Here is a 21,526-nt window from a genome sequence, read left to right as displayed (position 1 = left end):
CGGACTCGATCCCAGGACCCTGGGATCATGACTTCAGCCGGAGGCAGACTCTTAACTGACTGAGCCACCCAGCGGCCCTGCAGGCGGTTTGAATAGTAAGACAAGAAATATGTTTGAAGTCATGGTTTGAGAACAGACCCCACACTTGGAACACACGGTTGAAAAACCATAGAAACAACTTTCCATCAGTGTGCGGCTCGCTGCGTGCTTCAGTCATCTGTGCACAAAATACCGATATGGTTGGAAGAGGGGGCCCAGGCTGGCTGTGAATGAAACTGTGGTACTTAACATAGCACCCCTTCATTTGTTCCCACCCTGTTAGGTGCGTCTGGGCTGCCTGCCCCCAGTCCTCCCGCAGCGCCGCGTCTCCCAGAGCCAAGGAGCACGGGGGTCTTCATCCCTCCGGTGGAGTGCCAGTAGGTAAGGGCTTGGGAAGGGGAGCCAACACCAGAGCCCCTGGCTGGGGCTTCCTGTGTGGGGACCCCAGGAAGCCCACAGCCCTGAGTCCCTCCCCACCCGCACCTCCAGGGAGGGGCTGTCCTAGCCCCGTTTCCCGGATGAGAAAGTAGGGAATAAAAGACACCGGACCGCTTGCCTCGAGCTTGCCGGTCAGTGACACTTCGGGCTTTGGAACCCCTGTCTGGACCTAGAACCTTCCTTACCCACCTCTCCTGGGATCTCCAAACTCCAGAGGGCATCGGACTCACTGGGGAGCTCATTGAAACCAGATTATGGGGTCTGCCCCAGAAATTCTGCCTCAGAGGGTCGGGGGGGGGCTGCTGCCAGTCCAGGGGCTGCACCTTGAGAACCACTGAGTCTGTGGGGGACCCCATGGAGCCACATGATGGTGCCCAGGTTCCGGGGGGGTGCTTCATGGTCATGGGGCAGGGGTTTCCCTGCACCAATGCAGAACGGTATTTCCGTTATTAATCTTTTAAAAATCTTCAGTGGTTGCTTGAAACTTAATTTCCAGTGTTACTTTAGGTCGAAGGAATATTTGAGTTTTCCACTCAGGCCGTGCTCTCGGCAGACGGGAGGAGCTTTAAAATATTAGCAAGGTGGACATACATGGTGTGTGTGTTGGCGGGAGCGGGGCTCTGACATCCAGATGGAACCCAAAGCGAAACTAACCCTTGTGATTCTTACGTGAAGATTGCGGGGAGTAGATTTCCCTCATTAGCCCATTTCTCCTCAGTATTTATGTTTATGTAATTTTGTGACCACGTATTTTCAGAAATTTTTCACATAATTTTCCCTGTCCGGGGGCATTTCCTCTGGGGTTAGGAGGCCAGGTTTTCCTTCTGATAACCCAACTGCAGTAACTCTGGGAATCACTTGGTTTCGGAGAAACAGAGGTCACTTTATTATCCTAGCTCATTCACAAACATTTTCGGGGACACGTTAGTCAGGGATTTATACCAGCCGAGGTTGGCGTATGGCTCTGTGAGTGGCAGCCTGTACATTCACAGCGTATTTTTAAAGAAGCCTCAGGAACTTGACTGTAGGTTAATTTGGGTCGCCTTTTATTAGCGTGAGTTACGAATCCACTGGAGTCATGATAGTAAATAGTGGTGTTGACTCAAAATATTTAAATTGGACTGGATGTCGTCCTGGGAGGTTGGGGAGGTGGAAGGCCAGTGTTACTGCCTGGGCGGTTCTGGGGATGGCGCTGGGGACAGCTGGCTCTGGTGGCAAGGTGCCAGCACCCACAGCTCGGCTTCCTGCCTCCAGCGATGATGCAGCTGGTGGAAGCAAGGGGCTGGGTGTTGGAGGAGCCCAGAGGGAAACCAATCCAGAGCACCCCCTCCTTTCCACCTGACCTCCCAGCCCTGCTCTGGGGACCTGCTCTGGGGGATAGGCCTCTCCAAGTAAAGGGTCCCAGGCTCTGCGATGGGCCAGGGCTCTGTGGAAATATTTCCTTTACCTTTTGATTGTGGACATTTTCAAATATCTGCAGGACTAGAGAAAATGGTATCACGAACACCCTTGAACCTAGCATCAGCTTCAGTGGTTTTAACCCGTGTGCCATTCTTATGTTAAAAATCAAAATTCCAGGGCTCCTGGCTGGTCAGTGGGGCGAAGGACTCTTGATCTCGGGGTCAGGAGTTCGAGCCCCACATTAGGTGTAGAGATGACTTAAAATAGAAGTTCCACGGAGTTAGGTGTGAAGATCTAATTGGCTTTGTTAAGCAATTCGTGACTCTGAATGGGTCCCTTCTGGCATGTAGAGATACACTCTCAGGAATAGTGCACAATGGGAGATTTTCATAGGAAGGAGGGTGGCACAAGGAAACTATTAGCAAAAGACAAGCAAGGGTTGTCCCAGGCAAGGTCACCTTCTCTTAGGGAAGGGCGGGGGGGGGGTCTCATTAGGTGGATCACCTCATCTTCCTGTTGGGGGTGGAGAGGAGCACGAAGCAGATGACATCACTGATGTTCACCGAAAATTCCTGACTGACTGTTAAGGCGGCTTTTCTGGGGGAGGCTGGAAGCGCGGTTAGGTGATGTATGAAGCCCTGCTTTGCTGACTTGGCCTGAATGGTTCCATTTGAGGCCTGTGGCCTTCTTTCTAATGCTTGTTCCATCTGCTCCCGGCAGGCGAGGCAGGTGAATGCTGGCCTGGCTGGACCTGGGAGCCGGGCAGGGTGCATCCTAGCTTTTAAACTTTAGGGTGTCTTATTGGTCTTCATGTTTGCCCAGTACAACCCTGCCCGGTCTTTGAGACTGTGGTTCCCCCTGTTTTGTGCCCATCTCCCTGATTCGGAAGCCTTGAGCCCTGGAGGAGAGACGGACGGCCCTCCGGGTCGGGTTGTGAGCGTGGGCTCTGGCCTGGGAGCTCCCCGACCTGGCCTGGCATTGGCTTACCTCTGAGACACTATTAGTGAGTTAGAAAGAGCAGAGGCACCAGACGCAGACATGGCCCCCACTCAGAGGCAGATCCCACGGGCACTTGTCTCCGTGACCCGTGGGAAGGCAGGTGACTTTAACCCGGTGTGACTTCTGCTCACGGCACCCAGAATCTGCCTTCTCCTGGCTGCACATTGCAGTCCTCAGACCTGGAGTTTCCTTTTTCCCTAGAGGCCCACGCTAATCCCACGCCTCCTATGAGCACTGAGAAGGAGAGCCGTCCTCCGGGTGCGCTGAGGCGCGTGGAAGACGACGCGGGACTGGAGCGCCCACCCCCGCTGGAGTCGTGGGACAAGGTATTCCTGAGAGCCAGCCGCCTCCGTGTCTGGGGAGCTCGGGCTTTGCTTCCGGAAAGGGCTCAAGTGCCCCGTTACTAAGGCTGGACTCGCTGGATGTAGGAACAGGTGCCTCTGTGCGTGCCCATCGGGATGGCCGCCAGAGGTGGGGTGTGGAGGGCGGGATGGGCGGTCTCCGGGCAGTGAAGGGCAGGGTCTGAGCGAGCTGCAGTGGGTGAACAGTGCGCAGTGGCCCAGAGAACAAAGGTGCCTGTGCATGACACTCTTCTGCAAAGGAGGAGCTCTGACTCCGAGCGGACAGTGCAGTCAGCCCAGATGGTGCATTTCTTGTCCTGACGTGGAGGAACCCATTCTGCAGAAGATCCCGGAACCTCCCACCCCTGCAGGAAGCACTGCAGCTTCCAGTGCTCCTCGTGGGGGCCCCAGTGCCCCTCACAGGGGGTCCCCAGTATTCCCCATGGGGGTCCCCAGTCCTCGTGGAGGTCCCCAGTATTCCCAGGGGAGTCCCAAGTCCTCCTCATGGGGGTCCCCAGCACTCTTCATAGGGGCCCCCGGTACTCCTCATGGGTGTCTCTAGTGCTCCTCAGAGGTGGTCCCCAGTATTCCCCGGGGGGTCCCCAGTCCTTCTCCTGGGGGTCCCCAGTACTCCCATGGGAGCCCTCAATATTCCCTGTGGGGCCCCCAGTATTCCTGTGGGTGTCCCCAGTACTCCTCATGGGGGTCCCCAGTATCCCACACAGGGGTTGCCAGTACTCCTCATAGGTATCCCCATATTCCCCATGGGAGTTCCCAGTACTCCTCATATGGGTTCTCAGTACTCATCATGGGGTCTCCAGTATTCCCCACAGGGTCCCCACTACTCCCCATGGGGTCCCCAGTCATGAACACAGTACTTCTAAGGGCATTTGTATCTGAAAATTAACCATATCTCAGTCCACCCTGTTCCTGTTGGGAGCTCTTCCAGGCTCACCTGCCACTTTGGGAAAGTTCAAAGTGGGGTTTTCAGGTTAACAAGGTGCACTTGTAGTGATGGGACTGGGGGTCTCAAGAGGTTCGAATGGGGGGTGCATTCCCCCAGACACAAGTGGACCCTGCTACTGTGGGTTTGTCGTGGGCCAGCAGTGTGCTCCCCACCTCCACCTGCTCTTGTGACCCATGTGCACAGCCTCCGGTCCCCATGGCCTTGGACCTCCTGCCTGTGCTGTTGGGGTTTCCCTGGTTCCTGTTGACCTTAAGCCCACCGTGCCCTGTGCAAGCCCCCAGGGCCTTGCTCCCTGGAGCCCTGGCCACCCCAGCCTCAAGTGATGGCTTTGGGGGGTTGGGAGCTGCGCACCAGGGCCCTGGGCAGGTTTGATGACAATGTATCAGTTTGTAAAACGCTTCTGCTCCCCGGGAAGAACAGATAGGTCTTTTTAACTTCAGGATTTTATATTGGGTGTTTCCTCTTGGTGGAGTTGATTATATCCCAATTAGGTAAAAGTAAAAGTCATGTGCCGTATTGGGATTGAGAAGAAATACAGCTTTGGTCATTCAAATAACCAGACTATATTTCTCATATGAATGTGGTCTTTGTCCAAGGCTCTCAGTTCCCCAGACCCTCGGAACTCACAGTAGCAAAGGGCCAGAGGGTGTCTTTTGTTATGTTAATGGGGACGTCAGACCCCTCCCCAGCGTTGGGAGGGCTGGTTGCCAGGGGACCCAGCCCTGGGATTCTCTGGTTGAAACTCCCAGGCCCACCCCTACCCCTCCACCTTTGGCTCCAAAAAAAAACAAAAACAAAACCAAAAACCCTGAGGACGGGATCTCAGAGCTTCTAGGTTGGTGAACACGTGGCGATTGGGGACAGTGGGCCCTGGGGGGGACGTGGGAGCTCCATGAGCCCTTCCTCTCCCTTCCGGCTGTAGGTTCATTTGCTTTATCGTACCCTTACTGGTAGACAGGACTAACAGTTTCCCTGAGTGCTGTGAGCCACCCTAGTGAATGAAAGACCCTAAGGAGGAGGTGTTGGAACCTGCCATCAGGAACAGCGGGTCAGAGGGAGAGGTGACAGCCTGGGGCTCCCGGCTGGCGCCTGAATGTGGGGGTGGGGGGAGTGTGGGGGGACCGAGCCCATCACCTGTGGGGTCTGACACTGTCTTGGGTACAAGGTGCCAGAAGTGAGTTGAGTTCTTGCTGATATCTGAGAATCGCTTGGTGTTGTGGGGGAGACCCCACCCCCCACTCTGAAGTTGGGTCTGGGAACCGTGAAAGATCATGGTTCATAGGTTAAATGTTACATAAAAAGTTGACGAGCAAATTTGGTTTTCTAGAACAAACACAAATGAGTCAATACAGTTTCTTACCCCAAGTGAACGTTATGGGCGGTTAAGGTTATAAAATCCACTCCTGTAGTTCAGGGGGCAGATTGGGGGTGATTTCGGGTAAACACATCTTGAGTTTAGCATGAGAAGACAGGACACACTGTGTGGATGAGCTGGGTCCTCACCCCCACCTCCCCGGCAAATCCTGGGTCTTTCAGGAAGGGAAGGCATACACCCTCAGTCTTCTTGTCTTCAGAACAGAACAGTAAGGGCTAGCTTAGTGCTTTCTGTTCTCAGGATGTCTTGTTCTCCTAAAAACTTCTTCCTGTTAAAGCTTGGGGCCCCTGATTGGAATTATGTTTTCATTAATGCCGAATAAAATATTTAGGGCTTTCAGTAACATTTAGGGTAGTCAGTCCTGCCTCCTGCAGCCTGCGGGGGGGGGGGGGGGCGGGGGGGACTGTGTGACTCAGGCGTGGGAGGAGGGTGGCCCATTGGCCTTCCCAGTGTGGTACTATCTTGGCCAGCCCCACCAGCCTGGACGCATCCCCACCTGGTTATCTGTTGTTCCTTCAATTTGTCAAGCTTAGCACGACTGTTTCAACAGGTTATTCTGCCCACAGCTCTTTATTCCTGTTCAGAAAACCCTTCCTATCCAGGGAGAGCACAGCATACACATTACTGCTGAGGCCGCACACTTTGGAGAGAGACTCGCAGTCGGGCCTTCCCGGGTGAACTGGGGTGGGACGCCACCCTGCGGACCACCAGAAGGTTTCTAGACATCTCAAGCCTTTCAAAGGCAAAGTGTTTAAAGTTGCACTTGCTGAATTATTTTGCGGTCTGTGGGCATAATTTGATGGGTGCTGTAAATAGAAAATGGGTATAAATGCAGCATCAAACCTCGTAAGGTTTCTCTTACACCTTTGTGGCTACTAGATACGTTTTTCTGAGGTCATCCTTGGGAACTCGTGGACAACCTGAGCCCTTCCCTGGAGAGCTGTCCTGTGGTGGGTTTTCCCTAATAGAATGCCTGAGTCTCAGCATATGCACTGCGCGCTCCCCCTCAAATTCCACCCTTTACTCACTTACTCGAATTATGTACCTTTAGCAAGTTGACTAAGTTTCTAGAATATCACTTCCCGAATTTCATTAGCTGGAGCTGCATTTTACTGGCTCTACTCTAGTATTCTTTCTGCAGCAGTTTCAGCGGCTTAAGGAAGACCCAAAGAAAAAGAAGAGGTGGGATTCTCCTGAATTCTCCCTCTGTGGGTGTGCTTGAGAGCTGCCACTCCCGAGGCCAGATGTTAGGGGACACCCAGCACTTGCTTCCCTTGGGGTCCCAACGCTGCGGGTGCTCACTGGGCGTCTGTGGGGCCTGGCCTTGCCCCCGTCCCCGTGTAATGCAGCGCATACCCTGTGGTCCTCCTCGCTCTGAGTTCTGTTTCTATTGAAAACGTGAGCATCCTTATTGTATCCCTGAAACTCACTGGTTTTAAGCTCGAGCTGGGCTGCAGGAGCCCCTGCAGCGTTGCTGGGCTGTGAGGCCTGGCGGGGAGGGCTGGGCGCTCCCCAGGAACAGCGATGCTGAATGGAGTCAGGTGACAGGAGAGCTTGGGAAAGGCTTTATGTGCAAGAAGTAGCTCCAAGGTTCGAAGGTTCTGGCATATCTGCAGGTAGCTGATAAAGGATGGGAGTGGAATGTGGTGGGGGCAGAGGGCAGAGGTGAGGCGGGAGGAGCAGCAGGGTGGGCGGGTTGAGTTGTCTCATACTAGGTTTCTGTTATGATCCAGCTCAGATCTGGTAGGAGCTTCATCAGTCTCAGAGTTGATCTTGATTTCCGTAGTGTCCGTTCCCATAAGGCACAGCTCTGTTTCCTCCCCAGTCCCCCGCCTTTTTTTTAACCACTGAAACCATTTTAAGGGGTGCACTGAGGTGGCATTTAGAATGTGCATGGCGTTGTGTGATGTCGCTGCAGTCTGGTTCTGGGACATTTTCATCATCCCCCAAAAGAAATGCCATGCCTGGTAGGGCATCTCTCCCCACCCCCACCCCGGACAACAACTAATCTGCTTTCTGCCTCCATGGACTTGTTTATGCTGGAAATTTTGTGTAAGTGGCAAGAGTTGGAAAACAAACCCTGCCTGCAAGTTTGTGTTGTTACAGACTAGCTTCGGCCAAAGAGTAGAATTTATGGGACCTGCAGACAGGAGTGCTAATGGGAGGCCTAGTCGCTGGTGGCCGCAGGGGAGGTCCATGGGGAGAGGACACTGGGCTTCTTCCCTGCCCCTGTCCCATTCCCTCATGACAGCTCATGATACCTTCCAGGACTCAGGAAAGGGGCTGCCTTAGCCCGGGGTTCCGTATCCCCCAGAAAGGGCAGGGCCCGCCCGGGTCACCGGGCCTGGCAGGTGGTGTGGCAGTGCAGAGGGGCCGGGCGCTGGGCGTCTGTCAGCCTGCTCCTCGGCCTTCTCAACACCTGGATGCGATTTCCTCTGGGAGCAGAGCATCTGGCCTGCACTCAGAACAGGTAGAGAGTGCGTGGGGACAGTTCCGTGGTTTCCTCCCTCAGAGGGGACGGGTCCCTGGTTATTACTTGGCTGAAACCACTCGTGCTAAAAATTATGTCAGGCACCAGTTGAAGCTTGGGCCCTTGGTCTGAGGACTGTGGCTGCCTTTTATGCACATGCCCGTAGTGGAGCGCTGTCTGGGGGGCTGGGGGCTCTGTGAGTGTGCGACAATGAGGTGGCAAGCCCCCAAAAGTTCTAACGCCCCCCCCCACTTCTCCCACTGTTTGGCTTGCCAAGTTGTGGATTTTGTCATGGGAAGCTGCTCCTACGGGGCACAGGGGAGACCAGGGACAGCATCACGGCCTGGTCCCCTCCAGGCGCCCCACCTGCACCCACCCAAGCCCTGAATTTGCCAAGCCCTTGGCCTTGTCTTTTCGTTCTTTCTCCTGCCTGATCCTCCTTCTGCCCCAGGAGCCCATCCCGCCAGTCCTAGCTTCTGCTTCTACAGGTGTCCCAGGCCAAGCCCTCCTCACTGCCTCCTTGACCACCTGTGGGGCCACCCCATCGGAGCCAGTCCCCTGCACGGGCTTCCCAGAGCCCCCGCGACAAATCACCACAAATTGGGTGGCTTCACACAACAGAAATTTGTTCTGTCGCATCAGTTTTCTGGGGCCCGAGTCAGGGTGTTGGCAGGGCCACGCCCCCAGGGAGGCTGGGTGGGGAGGGTTGTGCCTTTTCCAACTTCTAGAGCCCCTGGCATTCTCTCCGGTGAATCCCAGGGATGAGGCTCTGGGTTGATTTTCAGGAGTCCGAGCCCTGTGGCCACAGAAGATAGGGAGTTCTTTGGAGCCAATTTGGATCCATACGCAGCTCGAGATGGGAGTTTGAAACCCTGAGCTCATCCTTTCTTTCCTTCCTATGTCTGGGGCAGTTAAGAGCAGCCAGCCTCATTATATAGATGGTCCCCGATTTATTGATGGCTCATCTTAGGATTTTTTGACCTAACAATGTTATGAAAACAATACACATTCAGTAGGAACCGTACTTGGAATTTTGAGTGGAGATCTCTTCCCGAGCTGGCGACGTGCGGTACATCCTCTCTCGGGATGCTGGGTGGCAGGTGCCGGGCAGGTGCATGGTCCCAAGGGTCCACAGCCGATGCCCTGACAACCCTGCCGTTCCCACAGCCGCTCCGTTTCTCACCTTTGGTACAGACTCCAATCACGGAGATGGGCGGCACTTTATTATAAAACAGGCCTGTGTTCTAGGACTCTGCACAGTGTAGGCTCACGAAGTGTTCTGAGCACATTGAAGGCAGACCAGGCTAAGCTCTGATGTTCGCGAGGCTGGGTGTGTTAAATGCATTTTCCACTTAACAGTATTTTAAACTTATGACGAGTTCATCTGGACGCAGCCCCATTGTAAATCGAGGAAGGTCTGTACTGGTTAGTTTGACACAAACGTCCTATGGTGCCCTGCCTCTTGTAAGGGTTCCATCAGGGGTACCCGGCGGTGCTGCCTCGCCCATATCAGCACTGGAAACAGCCACTCGTGTCTCTCGGGCCTATGTAATGTCTGAATTGAGAGCCAATTCAGAACATCTCCTTTGGGGTTCTCGTCTCCCATAGTCTTCTTCAATATGGCAGCCAGGCCAAAGTTTCCACAACATGAGTCAGATTAGGCCACTCTGGTACCCACACGTCTGTCTCATTGAGAAGGACATGCAAAGTCCCAGGTTGGAAGATCCCATCTGACCTCCCTGGCTCCTCCATCACCCCCTGCTCTCCTGGTGTCCACAGCCCTCCTGCTCTCCAGCTGGCCCCCCAACACCCCGAGAACGTGGGCTCTGGGAGGATGGGGGCTCGCCTGCTTTGTTCTCTGCCTGTTCTCTACAGCCCAACGGGGCCAGCTGCTATCCTATGAGGGAAATAGTGTTACTTTCCCAAATTCACTGGGTTTTTGTAAGTAGCCCTCAAATTATTACTGTTTGTCCCCCTCCCAGAACATTTTGAAAACAACCAGCAGAGCAGCGTTAAATACTGTCTGCGGGAGGACACAGACCACTTCGGATCGGTGTGACAGTGCAGACAGGTATGTCCGCGAGCCCCAGCGGAGCCCTGCTCCTCTGCACACGCACATGGGCGTGCAAGGACCTGCCCGGGCTGGGCTGAGCTCGGGAGGGCTGTCCAGGGTGTGGGAGGTTGCAGAGCGCATAGATCGCGGTGGAAGGAAGAACAGGTGACTGGTCTTCTTGTGGGTGCGACACGAGTAAACTTGAAAACAGCAGCATCAGAGGGACCCTGAGCACCGGACGCTAAGTGGAATGAGCCAGTCACAGAAGGACGGCTGTTGCAGGATTCCACATGCATGAGGTCCCTAGAGCCAAGTTCCTAGAGACGGAGGACGGGTGGTGGGTGCTGGGTTGGGGGGTGTTGGGGAGTGAGGACCCTGTGTATTCAGTGGGTGCAGGGTTTAGGGTCCACAGGATGTTTAGGGTGAAAAATCCTCGAGGTCTGTTTCACAACAACATGGAGGTACCGAGCACTGATGAAGTGTATGTTTTAAAATGAGAAGGATGGTCGATTTTGTTTTTTTGTTTTTGTTTTTCTTTTCGCCACTATAAGAAAGTAGCATTGGGCAATCAGAAATTGGAAGTTAAGCATGCTTCTAAAAATACGTGGCCTGTTGTTGGTTTCTACCTCATGCTAGTCCTGAAATCTGTGGTTTTACTCACCCTGATGAAAATTAAACACTGACGCATACAGAAAACAAACGGGATCTTTCCTAAAGGAAACACAGGGTGCCCGGATGCAGACGTTTCTTTGTCCTTCCTGGTGATTAGTGCATTTTCACCTTGTTCACTGATGCGAGCCACCGCATGTGGCCCACCCGCCCGTTCCTCGGTTCTCCCCATGGACCTCAGTGCATCTGCTGTCCATTTATTTGCATGACTCCTCCTTCCGCTTCCCCACAAAACTCCAGCATCGTTGAAGCCCCCACCCTACAAGGCAGAATTTGGATTACAGAGACTGATAAGATCCTGTCCTCCACGGGGGGACCCTAAATCCAGTGCAAGAGGGAAGCATAATCCAAACAGCAAATAGGGCAATGTGGGCCCCACTAAGGGGACGCACGGGGGCTGTCAGCTGTGTCCACGGAGTCGGGAAGGCCTGGGACTGGGGACTGGGCTTGAAGAATGAGCCGGAAGTCCATTAGGTGGAGCCAGGGAAGGAGTCATCCCAGCACACAGGGGAATGGCAGGCACGGGAAGGAACGTGGCCCGTTTGGAGAAAGCAGGTTGATCATAGGGGCGGGTACTAGCCACCCCTGCTGGCAGCACTGCTGGGATGAACCACTCTATTCCGGTAGGAGCTTACCCCCGAAGACAAAGGCTCCTTTCTGTGTCCTCTGTGCCCAGACAAGGCCCCGCACCCATGGCCTCTTTTTTCTGGGATCCGGCTGAAGGAGACCCCCAGAGGCAGATCAAGTAGCACCCCCTGATGCCTCTTGAAGCCTCCCTCAGGAGTGGCCGGCGTCCCTGGGGTAGAAATAAAAGGCCCCGGCAGGGCAGGGACCCGAGGCAGCGTAGCCCACCCCACCCCTACCAGAGTGGGGAGGCCAGGAAGGGCGGGCAGGGGAGGAGGTGTGGGCGTGCAAGATGTTTCTGCTTTGCACTTGTGGGCCTGGAGGCTTCTGCAGGGAGGTGACAGGTCAGGTTTATGTTTGATTCTTACTGGTCATGCATAGAGTGGATGCACGTGGCCTTCTGTGTCCCCGCAACGCCCTGCCAAGCCCTGGCCGCTACCCTAACACTGCAGAGAGCAGATTGGGGTGCAGATGGAGGCCTACCCTCGCAGAGTACACACACGGCAGGGGACCCAGACCCAGTCTGACCAGTGACTGTGGGGACATGGCAGGTCAGCCACTGTGGGAAAACCCAGAAAAGCAAAACCAACGAGGACCCCCGCTCCCCACACCTGTCCACAGCCCGGCTCCGCCAGTCCCTCATCTTTGCTGGCTGTAGTCCTGGGGAGAGTGGGACCTGCCAGGTGGTCTGTGAGCCACGTCCCTGAGCACGTGGCCCAGGACTGTGGTGTCTGCAGTCCTCTGTGCCCACCGTAGCCTTCCTACCCGGGGAGGGACCATCCATGCATCTGCCTCGCAGGTGTGGTGGCTGCTGCCCATCTGGCTGGCTGTCCCCTTGCTGGCCCAGGTCACCAGGTGGACTGATGTATCCTCTGGGGCCCCCACCAAAAACTCACTCTACCTCCAGCGCTAGGGGAAACCAGGGAGGAACTTCGGGGTTGATTGTTGCAAAGCGATTTTGGAACTTGGCCGGTGTGTAAGTAAGCGTGTTCTGCTGGAGAGAAACCCCGGTTGGAATTTGTGCTCCCGTGCATCACCACGGAAAGTTTAATTACTGAGTCTGCCGCAGCTCGTGAAGGGGATCAGGGCCTGTGAGTAAGCAGAGGGAACAAAGAGCAGGTCGTGCCCTGCGCTGGAGCTCGTCTGCCCACGGCCCACACTGCTCAACAGGATGCGGGCACCCTTGGTCCTTGGCTGCACCAAGCAGGGGTGCAGGGCAGCCTAGTCTCAGCCAGCGTGCATGGGGGGAGGGGGCCTTCCCCCCGGAAGACTCTGGAAACTGGTCTGAGCAGAGCAGCAGTCTGGGGAGGTGCTCCCTGTCTGTCCTCTGGAGGCTGTGCGAGCTCAGCCGAGGCCTGTGGGGTTTGAAGGAACATCAGTGTATTCGTAACAGCTAAAGGAATTTGTGAAGGAGTGGGTAGGAAGCAAGCAGCCGAGACAAGAGGACTAGGAACTGTGTCGCAGGAGGACGGCGGCCTTGACCGGCTGGAGAGCTCCTGGATAGAGAGAACGGGTGACCCCGTGTGGACAGGAAGGGCCTTGGGCAGAACCCAGGAGGGTGCGGCCCCAGCAGCCGGCAGGGCGCAAGGGGGCTCACGGGACCTGTGGCATTTGTGCTGTGATCTGAAGTCTGCACCCCTTGCCCCATGAGCATGGCTGGAAGCCGGCTGCCCAGAGCTCAGATACTTCCTGCCCAGGGTTAGGACAGCCTGGGCCAGAGATGCTCAGCTGCACCGGCCCGAGGACAAGGACCCAGCCCTGTAGCAGAGGAGGGGGACAACGTCCGTGTCTGAGTGCCCTGGGCCTGACCGGCCTTGGCACATCCCTCCTGTGGGGCCCATGGGTCAAGGTAAACGGGGCCCCGTGACATGGGACATGAAGGGGACCCTCTAAGAGGTCCTCGTCCTTGCCGGCTGTGGTCATGCCCCTTGCCCCATTCCCGGAACTTGGAGGGCAGCAGACTTGGTGAGCGTCCGCCCTGCACAGGAGCAGCCACCAGGCATCAGACAGTAGCCCCGAGGCACAGGTGAATCCCTCAGAGGTGTGGCTCTGCCTCGGGAGACAGCTCCTGGTGACCCGAGCCCAGACAGCAGAGCACATTCGGATGGTGACCCGCCCTTCGGGTGAGCCATCTGAAGCAGGGTCCCAGCTGGGGACAGATGTTAGTAAAGGGCTTTAAACGTGCTCCTCCTCAGTGACACCCCCTCCCCAGAAATGCTGCCACACCCTTTGGGGGTTCAGCTTCTATCTGCAGGCACCCAGGTGTCACCTGGACCCCCGATGAGCAGGTGTGGGTCTCAGAGAGGGCTCCCGTGGTCACAGGGGCCACATGAGTGAGCGAAGCACAGCCAGCCTTCCTGTTTCTGCCTTTTTCCTTCGTATCCAGAAATTCCTGGGGACCTTCTGTGACAATTGCGAGCTTCTGGGGCAGCAGTGGCCTGGGCCCCTGTCGCCGACGGATGTGTGCGGCTAGGATAGCGAGCAGTGACTTCTGTGGTCTTCTCCAGGTGGGTGTGTCTGCCCAATGCCACAGAACTTCTCCGGAAAGCTGCTGGTGGCTCAGGCGGCCCTCGTGCTTGGGGGCGAGCCGTATTTCCCGCCGCTAGTCCTTTGGACGCTGTTCAGCCGGTTTGAAAGCGTAACCTGAATCAGATCCTCACTGAAGGAAAATGTGTACTGCATTTTGATGTCTGCAAGAGAATCACCACTCTGCCATGCACTTTGATTGTAGCTGACCCCATAAAGGAGCTCATTCATGGTCACTTAGGCGGGAGTAGCCCGAACTTGGGATAATAATGGCTCCCCAGCCTCCCAATGGTGGCTGCCGGCGTGCTCTTGGCCGCTGTGCTGGCAGCTGTGAACCGCCTCCTGCATCCCATCTGCAATGCACGGGGCCACCCTGTGCTAACCCACTGGAGGAGGGGCCCCGCAGCCTCATGGGGACCCTTTATTCTCCAGCTTCCTGACGGTGCAGAGCCCAGTGCTGACGCCAGCCTAGGCCCTGTCATGACCCCTTATTCATTCACCTCTTAAATTCCAGTGCACCTGTCCCTCAGTGGGCTCCTGCATCGTGAACGTACAGATGCCCTCCTGCCCCTCGGGATGGCAGCGCTCTGCAGAGGACGTGGCCCCCAAGTGGTTTCCAGGGACCGAGGTCACGTCGGCCACTGTCACGATGGGAGCCCCCATCAAGGCAGCTGCATCTGCTCAGACCCGCACTCCGGCCGCACCTTCTCCCACCTTACCCAGAAGGTAGGGTGAAGGTGGCGGGGAGGCTGGTGTCCGCCCTAGACCTTGCTTGATTCTGGAGCCATGTGCCGTGAGCTGGCGACTTCACTGTCTCCCTGTTCACCTAGTGGTGGTTGTATTTGTGGCCAGTGCTTTCAGCCCCAGCACCCTGGACCACAGAGCTGGCCACTGTTTTCCCATGAGAGTCCATGTTACTGGGTGAACTTTGTATTTCCCATCGGTCACATGCCCATCCAGACTGGAGCTGTGAATGATTGTGTATTCCTGGTGGACACGCAGGGCACTCAATAGCACAAAGGGCTGCTGGTAGAAAGGCTGGTGCCCATCCCATGTTGGGCATTTTCACAGAAACATCAGAGGTAGTGACTTTCGGGAGGCACACCTTGTACGGCCCTTACTAGCAATGAGGGAGAGGGTTTGCGTCGCGGCTGGGATTAATGCAGCCAGAGCGGGGGCTCTCAGACTATAGCTGCCCTCAGCATTCCCCACGGACTTGCGGGCCCACCCCGGCCTTCTGACTTCGTGTACCTTGCATTTCTCACCTGTGCCTGGTGACGCTGGCGCCACTGGCCCCGGGACCCCACTTTGGGAACCAGGGAAAATAAGCCCTGCCATCAGGTTCCACAAAGCTTGCTCTCCTCCAGTCTCTGTCCCTCCTGGTTGGACTGTTGTGTTCTCCAAAGCTGTCCCTCCCTTCTCCCCACAGCTCCCTCAGCCACAGTGGCTCAGCATCCTGGTCTCGTCCCAAGCAGCTCTGTCCCCTCGCTCAGTGTCACCCTGGAGCCATCTCCGTGCAAGTTCCCGCTGACGCGGTGGATCCCACCATCTGTGACTTCCCAGGCACCGACGCTCAGGCACCTCCGAGTCTGGGGTTCCGGGTCCAGGTGGCTTCCCAAGCACCTCTGTGTCTGGCGATGGATTTCGGGGACAGCTCTGGGGTTCAAGTGACGATCCGCAATGTGTCCGGAGGAATGGCGGTCACCGCCTACCACCAGTTCGGGAAAGGTAGGGTGTTCAGTGTCAGGATCTGAACCCGGGCAGGGAGTGCAGGTACAGCGAGACCCCACTCCCCCGCCCCCCGGGTGCCTGCTGTGTTCTGATAAGGAAGGCTCAGGAGCCCCCACTGTGCCTGCTCCCATACACGGTTCCTCATTCAATCCCGTCATCGGCCCTGGGGGTGGCTACTGTCCTCCATTTGGAGGAGCACGGGAAGGCCAGAAGGGGCAGGAATCTGTCCTGAGGGCACACACCTGGTAAGCCACGTGACCACCTCCAGGGGGAGAGCTCTGTGCTGTGGTGTCAATCACTGACACTCCTTTAGGTACACACACGACACACAACATCGCACACTTAATCTTTTGCACTAAAATGTCAAACACTTTGCGTTTAGGCAAAGTCACAAAAACCATCTTTCTCCAGACATCTTGGCGCTGGAACCAGTCTGCGTGGAGAAGGACCAAGTCCCCAGAGCTGTTGTTGGGGGGTGGGGGCGGGTGGAGAGTTCCAACTTTGTCCTGCTCACTGGCCCCATGTCACTGTTTGCTGTTTATTTTTTAAAATTATTTTTTGACTATGGTACATTCTCGAAGTTCAAACCCTGGCCTTATAGGGAGGCGTGTAGTCACGGGTACCTCCCCTCAGGCAACGCTGCTGTTTATCTCAGATGTCTCATGTGTGTGCATACAGTACCATCTTTCCCTCTGGAACACAGACGTGTGCACCACGCGGAACACTGCCGCTCACGCGCTCGTCTGCATCCAGAGCGCCTCCCACGCCCACGCAGCGGGAGCTGCCCTGCCCTGCCCTGCGGGTGCAGAGGGGTCCAGTAGTGCAATGCCCCAAATCTACCTCACCATTCTTTTTATGGCTAGACCTTGAGATTTTTTCCTAATCTTTCACTATTGCACACAACGTTGCGGCGACTAATCGCATATATGTACCATTTCATAGAAAAGAGGAATTACCTCCTCGATGCTGGGTGCAGTTGTAATTTGCTCGGTGTTGCTAAATTGCTCCCAGTAAGGGTTGGCCGGTTTATAGTGCCCGGAGCAGTGCAGATGTCAGTGTGAAAGGTCAAAACGTATCTTTCTGCAGTTTTAGTTTGCCTGTTATTAGGTTCAATCATGCGAAAGTGCCAACGTTTGCCATATTTTACCAAGAAGAGCACTTTCGTGGTTCAACCTGATATGGTGTTGGTATGAGCGCTTACGGTAATTGCGAAAATTAGTCCTTTGGTATGATACAAGCTGCAATGAATGGCTTTCTTGGTTTGTCATTTGTGTTTGGGCTTTGCTTATAGCTTTTTTTCCTTTCGTGCAGCAATTTTAATTTTTATTAAGTATACTTTCTCTTTTCTTGTATGGTTTCTGGGTTTTATGTCGTAGAGAGAAATCCCTTCCTTATTCCAAGTTTGCAAAACAATTCTCTCGTGGTATCTTGCAGTGTTTATATAATCCTGTTCCGCAGAGTTGAATATTTAGTACATTGGACTGTGCCTTCTGGTGACAACTCTGAAGGGGCAGATTGCATTTTAGTTTTCTCTGAATGGCCTCCCCTGGGCACTGCTGGCTCTGCCCCCAGGGATCCGGAGAGCGCCAGCCTCCGGCGGCCACCCCCAGCCCACCCTCCTCACTCCTGTTTGTGGGTTGTGTTCTACAGTCCATGCAGGTGGGCTCCCTTTTGTTATTTGTCTTTTCTTTTCCTTTTTTAAGATTTTATTTATTTATTTGAGAGAGAGAGTGAGAGAGAGCACGGGAAGGAGGGGCAGAGGGAGAAGCAGACTCCCTGCCGAGCAGGGAGCCCCATGTGGGACTTGATCCCAGGACCCTGAGATCATGACCTGAGCCGAAGGCAGACGCCCAGCCGACTGAGCCACCCAGGCGCCCCATTACTCGTCTTTTCTAAAATTATTCTGGTTATTTTCACTTGTCCATTTTTCCATGTGGACTTTAGACTCCCACAGGCTCCCATAAAAACATCTTATGGGCGTTTTTATTCGAATAATGTGAAATTCATGAATTGATTTCCGCAGACTATTCAAGAGTCTCAAGAGTGTCGAGTCTCCTCTCTCGTGAAAATACCTTTCTCTGTCCAAGTCTTCCTTGTGTCTCTAGAAGCATTTAAAACTGTCTTCGTAGGGAAAGCGCACGTCTCTCGCAAGAGATTTTTTTTTCGTGCTGGGGTATATGCATCTTTTTTTTCATTTTCTCTTCAGATGGGTTGTCATTGGGATGTAGGAGGGTTGCTGGCACTCACTGTTAGTTTTGTACCCCCTATTGCTCTGAATTTCACATTGTGTAGTCACCACGAAGCTAGCACACAGTGTAATAAAACAAACACGCCCTTACTGTAGGATCCAGCAATCACGGGGGTTTGGGGCAGACGGTGCTGGGCTATTTGCTGAGACAGGGTGCTGCCAAGGGGGAGGACACCCCAAATCCTGCCTCAGACCAGTCTCCCTTCCTCCTCCTCACACGCTCTCACACTCACACGTACACACTCTCACACATGCACACACGCACACGCCATGCATTCCTGGCAGGGGTGTGATCACGAGGACCGGACGGAGGGTGAGCGCAGGTGCTCAGGACAGGAAGGTGTCAGGAGCCAACACGGCCGCCCTGTTGAGGGACACGGGGCTGTGACGCCCCTACATCATGCCAGTGATCACCGTTTCACTTCTGACACCGACCACATTTTAAGCCGCGGAGACAACCTCAGCATTTTTTTTAAACAAAATGGGAGAAAATACCTGCTCTTCATGATGGGCTAGAACTATGAATTAATAATGAAGCCAGAACACTTGAAAGGCCATATGACAGGTGGCAATTTCAAAACTGAAATAATAATACGGTAAGCATCCAACTCAAAATGGAAACCTGGAACAAATCATTGTATAAAAGCAGGAAGAAGGCAGTAAAGATAAAAGCAGAAATTAATAAACTTAGGGGAGGAATGTAGTCAATGAAATTCAAAGACTGGTTCCGTTTTTTTTTTTAAGATTTATTTATTTATTTGAGAGAGAAAGAGCAAGCATGAGTGGGGAGAGGGAGAAGCAGATTCCCTGCTGAGCAGGGAGCCTGACGTGGGGCTTGATCCCAGGACCCCGGGATCATGACCTGAGCTGAAGGCAGACGCTTCACCGACTGAGCCACCCAGGTGCCCCAGAGCATCTGACTCTTGATTTTGGCTCAGGTCGTAGTCTCAGGGCCCTGGGATCGAGCCCCACATTGGGCTCCACACTCAGCACGGAGTCTGATTCAGATTCTCCCTCTCCCTCTGCCTTCCCCCTGCTCATGTGTTCCCTCTCTCTCTGTGTGTCTAAAGTAAATAAATAAATAAAATCTTTAAAAAATTAAATATTTAAAAATTAAAAAAATTAAAAAGTCCTCGATAGGAACCCTCTTACACTGTTGGTGGGAATGCAAGCTGGTGCAGCCACTCAGGAGAACAGTATGGAGGGTCCCGCAAAAAGTTAAAAATGGAATTATCCTGTGACCCAGCAATTGCACTACTAGGTATTTATCCAAAGGATACAAAAATACTGATTCAAAGGGACACATGCACCCTGATTTTATAGTAGCATATCAACAATGGCCGAATTATGGAAAAAGCCCAAATGTTCATCAGCTGATGCATGGATAAAGAAGAGGCAGTATCTATACACAATGGAATATTACTCAGCCAGCAAAATGAATGAGATCTTGCCATTTGCAATGATGTGGGTGGAGCTAGAAAGTATAATGTGGAGTAAAATAAGTCAGTCAGAGAAAGACAGATACCATATGATTTCACTCATATGTGGAATTTAAGAAACAAAACAAACAAGCAAAGGGGGGAAAAAGAGAGAGAGAGATAAACCAAGAAACAGACTCTGAACTCCAGAGAACACACTGATGGTCACCAGAGGGCAGGTGGGGGGGGATGGGGAAGCAGGGGATGGGGATGAAGGCGTGCACCTGTCGTGGTGAGCACAGGGTGATGTGGGGAAGTGTTCAATCACTATATTGTAGTGTAGTATGTAGGGGTGATGTAGGGGCGTCACAGCCCCGTGTCCCTCAACAGGGCGGCCGTGTTGGCTCCTGACACCTTCCTGTCCTGAGCACCTGCGCTCACCCTCCATCCGGTCCTCGTGATCACACCCCTGCCAGGAATGCATGGCGTGTGCGTGTGTGCATGTGTGAGAGTGTGTACGTGTGAGTGTGAGAGCGTGTGAGGAAGAGGAAGGGAGCCTGGTCTGAGGCAGGATTTGGGGTGTCCTCCCCCTTGGCAGGACCCTGTCTCAGCAAATAGCCCAGCACCTGTCTGCCCCAAACCCCCATGATTGCTGGATCCTACAGTAAGGGCGTGTTTGTTTTATTTAAAGAAACCACCCAACTGCAAAGCAGTTGCACCATTTTTTTTAAGTTTATGTATTTATTTATTTAAGTCATCTCTGTGCCCAACATGGGGCTCCGACTCATGACCCCGAGATCCAGAGTTGCACGTTCCTCTGACTGAGCCGGCTAGGGGCCCTACAGCTGGGCCATTCTGCATCCCCACCAGCGGTGAGCTAGAGCTCTTGGGGCCCCACACACTGGCCAGCAGTGGGTGTCGTCGGGGCTGATCCTGGCCGTCCTCGAGGGCTGTGGTTCCCATGTGCACGGCCTTGACGCAGGACACGGAGCATCTCGTCATGTGCTGCTCCCTGTCTCACTGTCTCCTTGGGTGACACGTCTCTGTCGAGAGCCCCTCTGTGCAGTTTCTAATCAGGCCGTCTGTTTGCTTGTTTGTTGAGTGTCGAGAGTCCTTCGTACGTTTCGGATAGCAGGCTTTATCAGATGCATGTTTTGGAATAGCCGTCCTAGGAAGACTCATGCAATAAAATTCCCACTTCTTACATATTCAAAGTTGTTATATTTGAATGACAGCTTGCTGGCTCTTCCGTCCGTTGTCACACGTTCTTTTCTCGGGGAACAGAGGTGTTTCTCTCCTCTGGTCTGGCCCGAGTGGGGTTCTGGATGTCATTCATATCTGATGTCAGGATAAAGTACAGATTCTTTGCCACAGACAGAGGATTCAGAAATGCAGGGGCCTGGATCTTAGTCCTCCATGCCTGGGGGGCCGTCTGCATGACCCTCCACACTTCCCATGCTGTGGGGGCTCTATGGTCAGCTTCCTTTTTCCTCCTTAGAGATGACTTGATGTCTTTGGCTCAAAGTCATTATTTATATTTGAGGTCCCATAGCTTTGTGGGAACATGTCTCAGCGCTGGCGGTTCTGGGTCAAGTCTCTCTGGTGTGCGGTGTGCCTTTCCAATATGTACGTATGCTTCATGTTCCTTCATTTCAGGAAAGATTTTTTTCTTAAATTATGTCTTTAAATCTAGGGGCACCTGGGTGGCTCAGTCAGTGAAGCATCTGCCTTCGGCTCAGATCGTGATCCCAGGGTTCTGGGATCGAGTCCCCATTGGGCTCCCTGCTCAGTACAGGGTCTGCTTCTCCCTCTCCCTCTGCCCCTCCCTCTCCCTCTACCCCTCCCCTGCTCGTTCTCTCTCTCTCTCTCTCTCTTTCTAAATAAATAAAATCTTTAACAAAAGTAAATCTATTTCTGTGCTGGCATTTCAGCTCTCCTTATGGAAAACTGGCCATGTATGTGCTAGGTCCCTTTGCTTCTCGAAGTCTTTCTGCTCGCTTTCCCCCCAGATCCTTCTGTGGTGCCCTCTGACTTCTGTTTCCCTCCCGCCAGCCATCTCGTGGCCCGCCCCTCACTGCATAGAAGGGCAGTGGGCACGCGCGTGCACGTGCGTGTGTGTTTGTGATTGTCACAACTGCTGCATCTTTTGTCTCGTGGCAGGGCGGCCAGTGTCTATTTGCATCCTTGTGAATCCGTTCTACTGCGTCATTCTCGGGGCCCGGGGCAA

The 21,526-nt window shown here is 54.1% G+C and overlaps 1 protein-coding gene across 1 annotated transcript in view; it reads left to right on the top strand.

The window, feature by feature from the left end:
* The first annotated feature begins 333 nt into the window (after nucleotides 1-333).
* PKD1L1 (polycystin 1 like 1, transient receptor potential channel interacting) overlaps nucleotides 334-21,526 on the top strand; it is a 117,486-nt gene continuing 96,293 nt past the window's right edge. The window contains exons 1-8 of the mRNA XM_034640150.1: nucleotides 334-420; nucleotides 3,079-3,203; nucleotides 10,013-10,101; nucleotides 13,631-13,664; nucleotides 13,763-13,837; nucleotides 13,910-14,014; nucleotides 14,417-14,628; nucleotides 15,332-15,630. Of these exons, the coding sequence (XP_034496041.1) occupies nucleotides 3,105-3,203; nucleotides 10,013-10,101; nucleotides 13,631-13,664; nucleotides 13,763-13,837; nucleotides 13,910-14,014; nucleotides 14,417-14,628; nucleotides 15,332-15,630 (913 nt within the window). The 5' untranslated portion in view covers nucleotides 334-420; nucleotides 3,079-3,104. The remainder of the gene's footprint in view (nucleotides 421-3,078; nucleotides 3,204-10,012; nucleotides 10,102-13,630; nucleotides 13,665-13,762; nucleotides 13,838-13,909; nucleotides 14,015-14,416; nucleotides 14,629-15,331; nucleotides 15,631-21,526) is intronic.

Source organism: Ailuropoda melanoleuca, chromosome 1 (assembly GCF_002007445.2).
Source record: "Ailuropoda melanoleuca isolate Jingjing chromosome 1, ASM200744v2, whole genome shotgun sequence".
NCBI lineage: Eukaryota > Metazoa > Chordata > Mammalia > Carnivora > Ursidae > Ailuropoda > Ailuropoda melanoleuca.
Note: the sequence above shows the minus strand (reverse complement) of the source record. Positions and strands in the feature narration are given on the sequence as shown.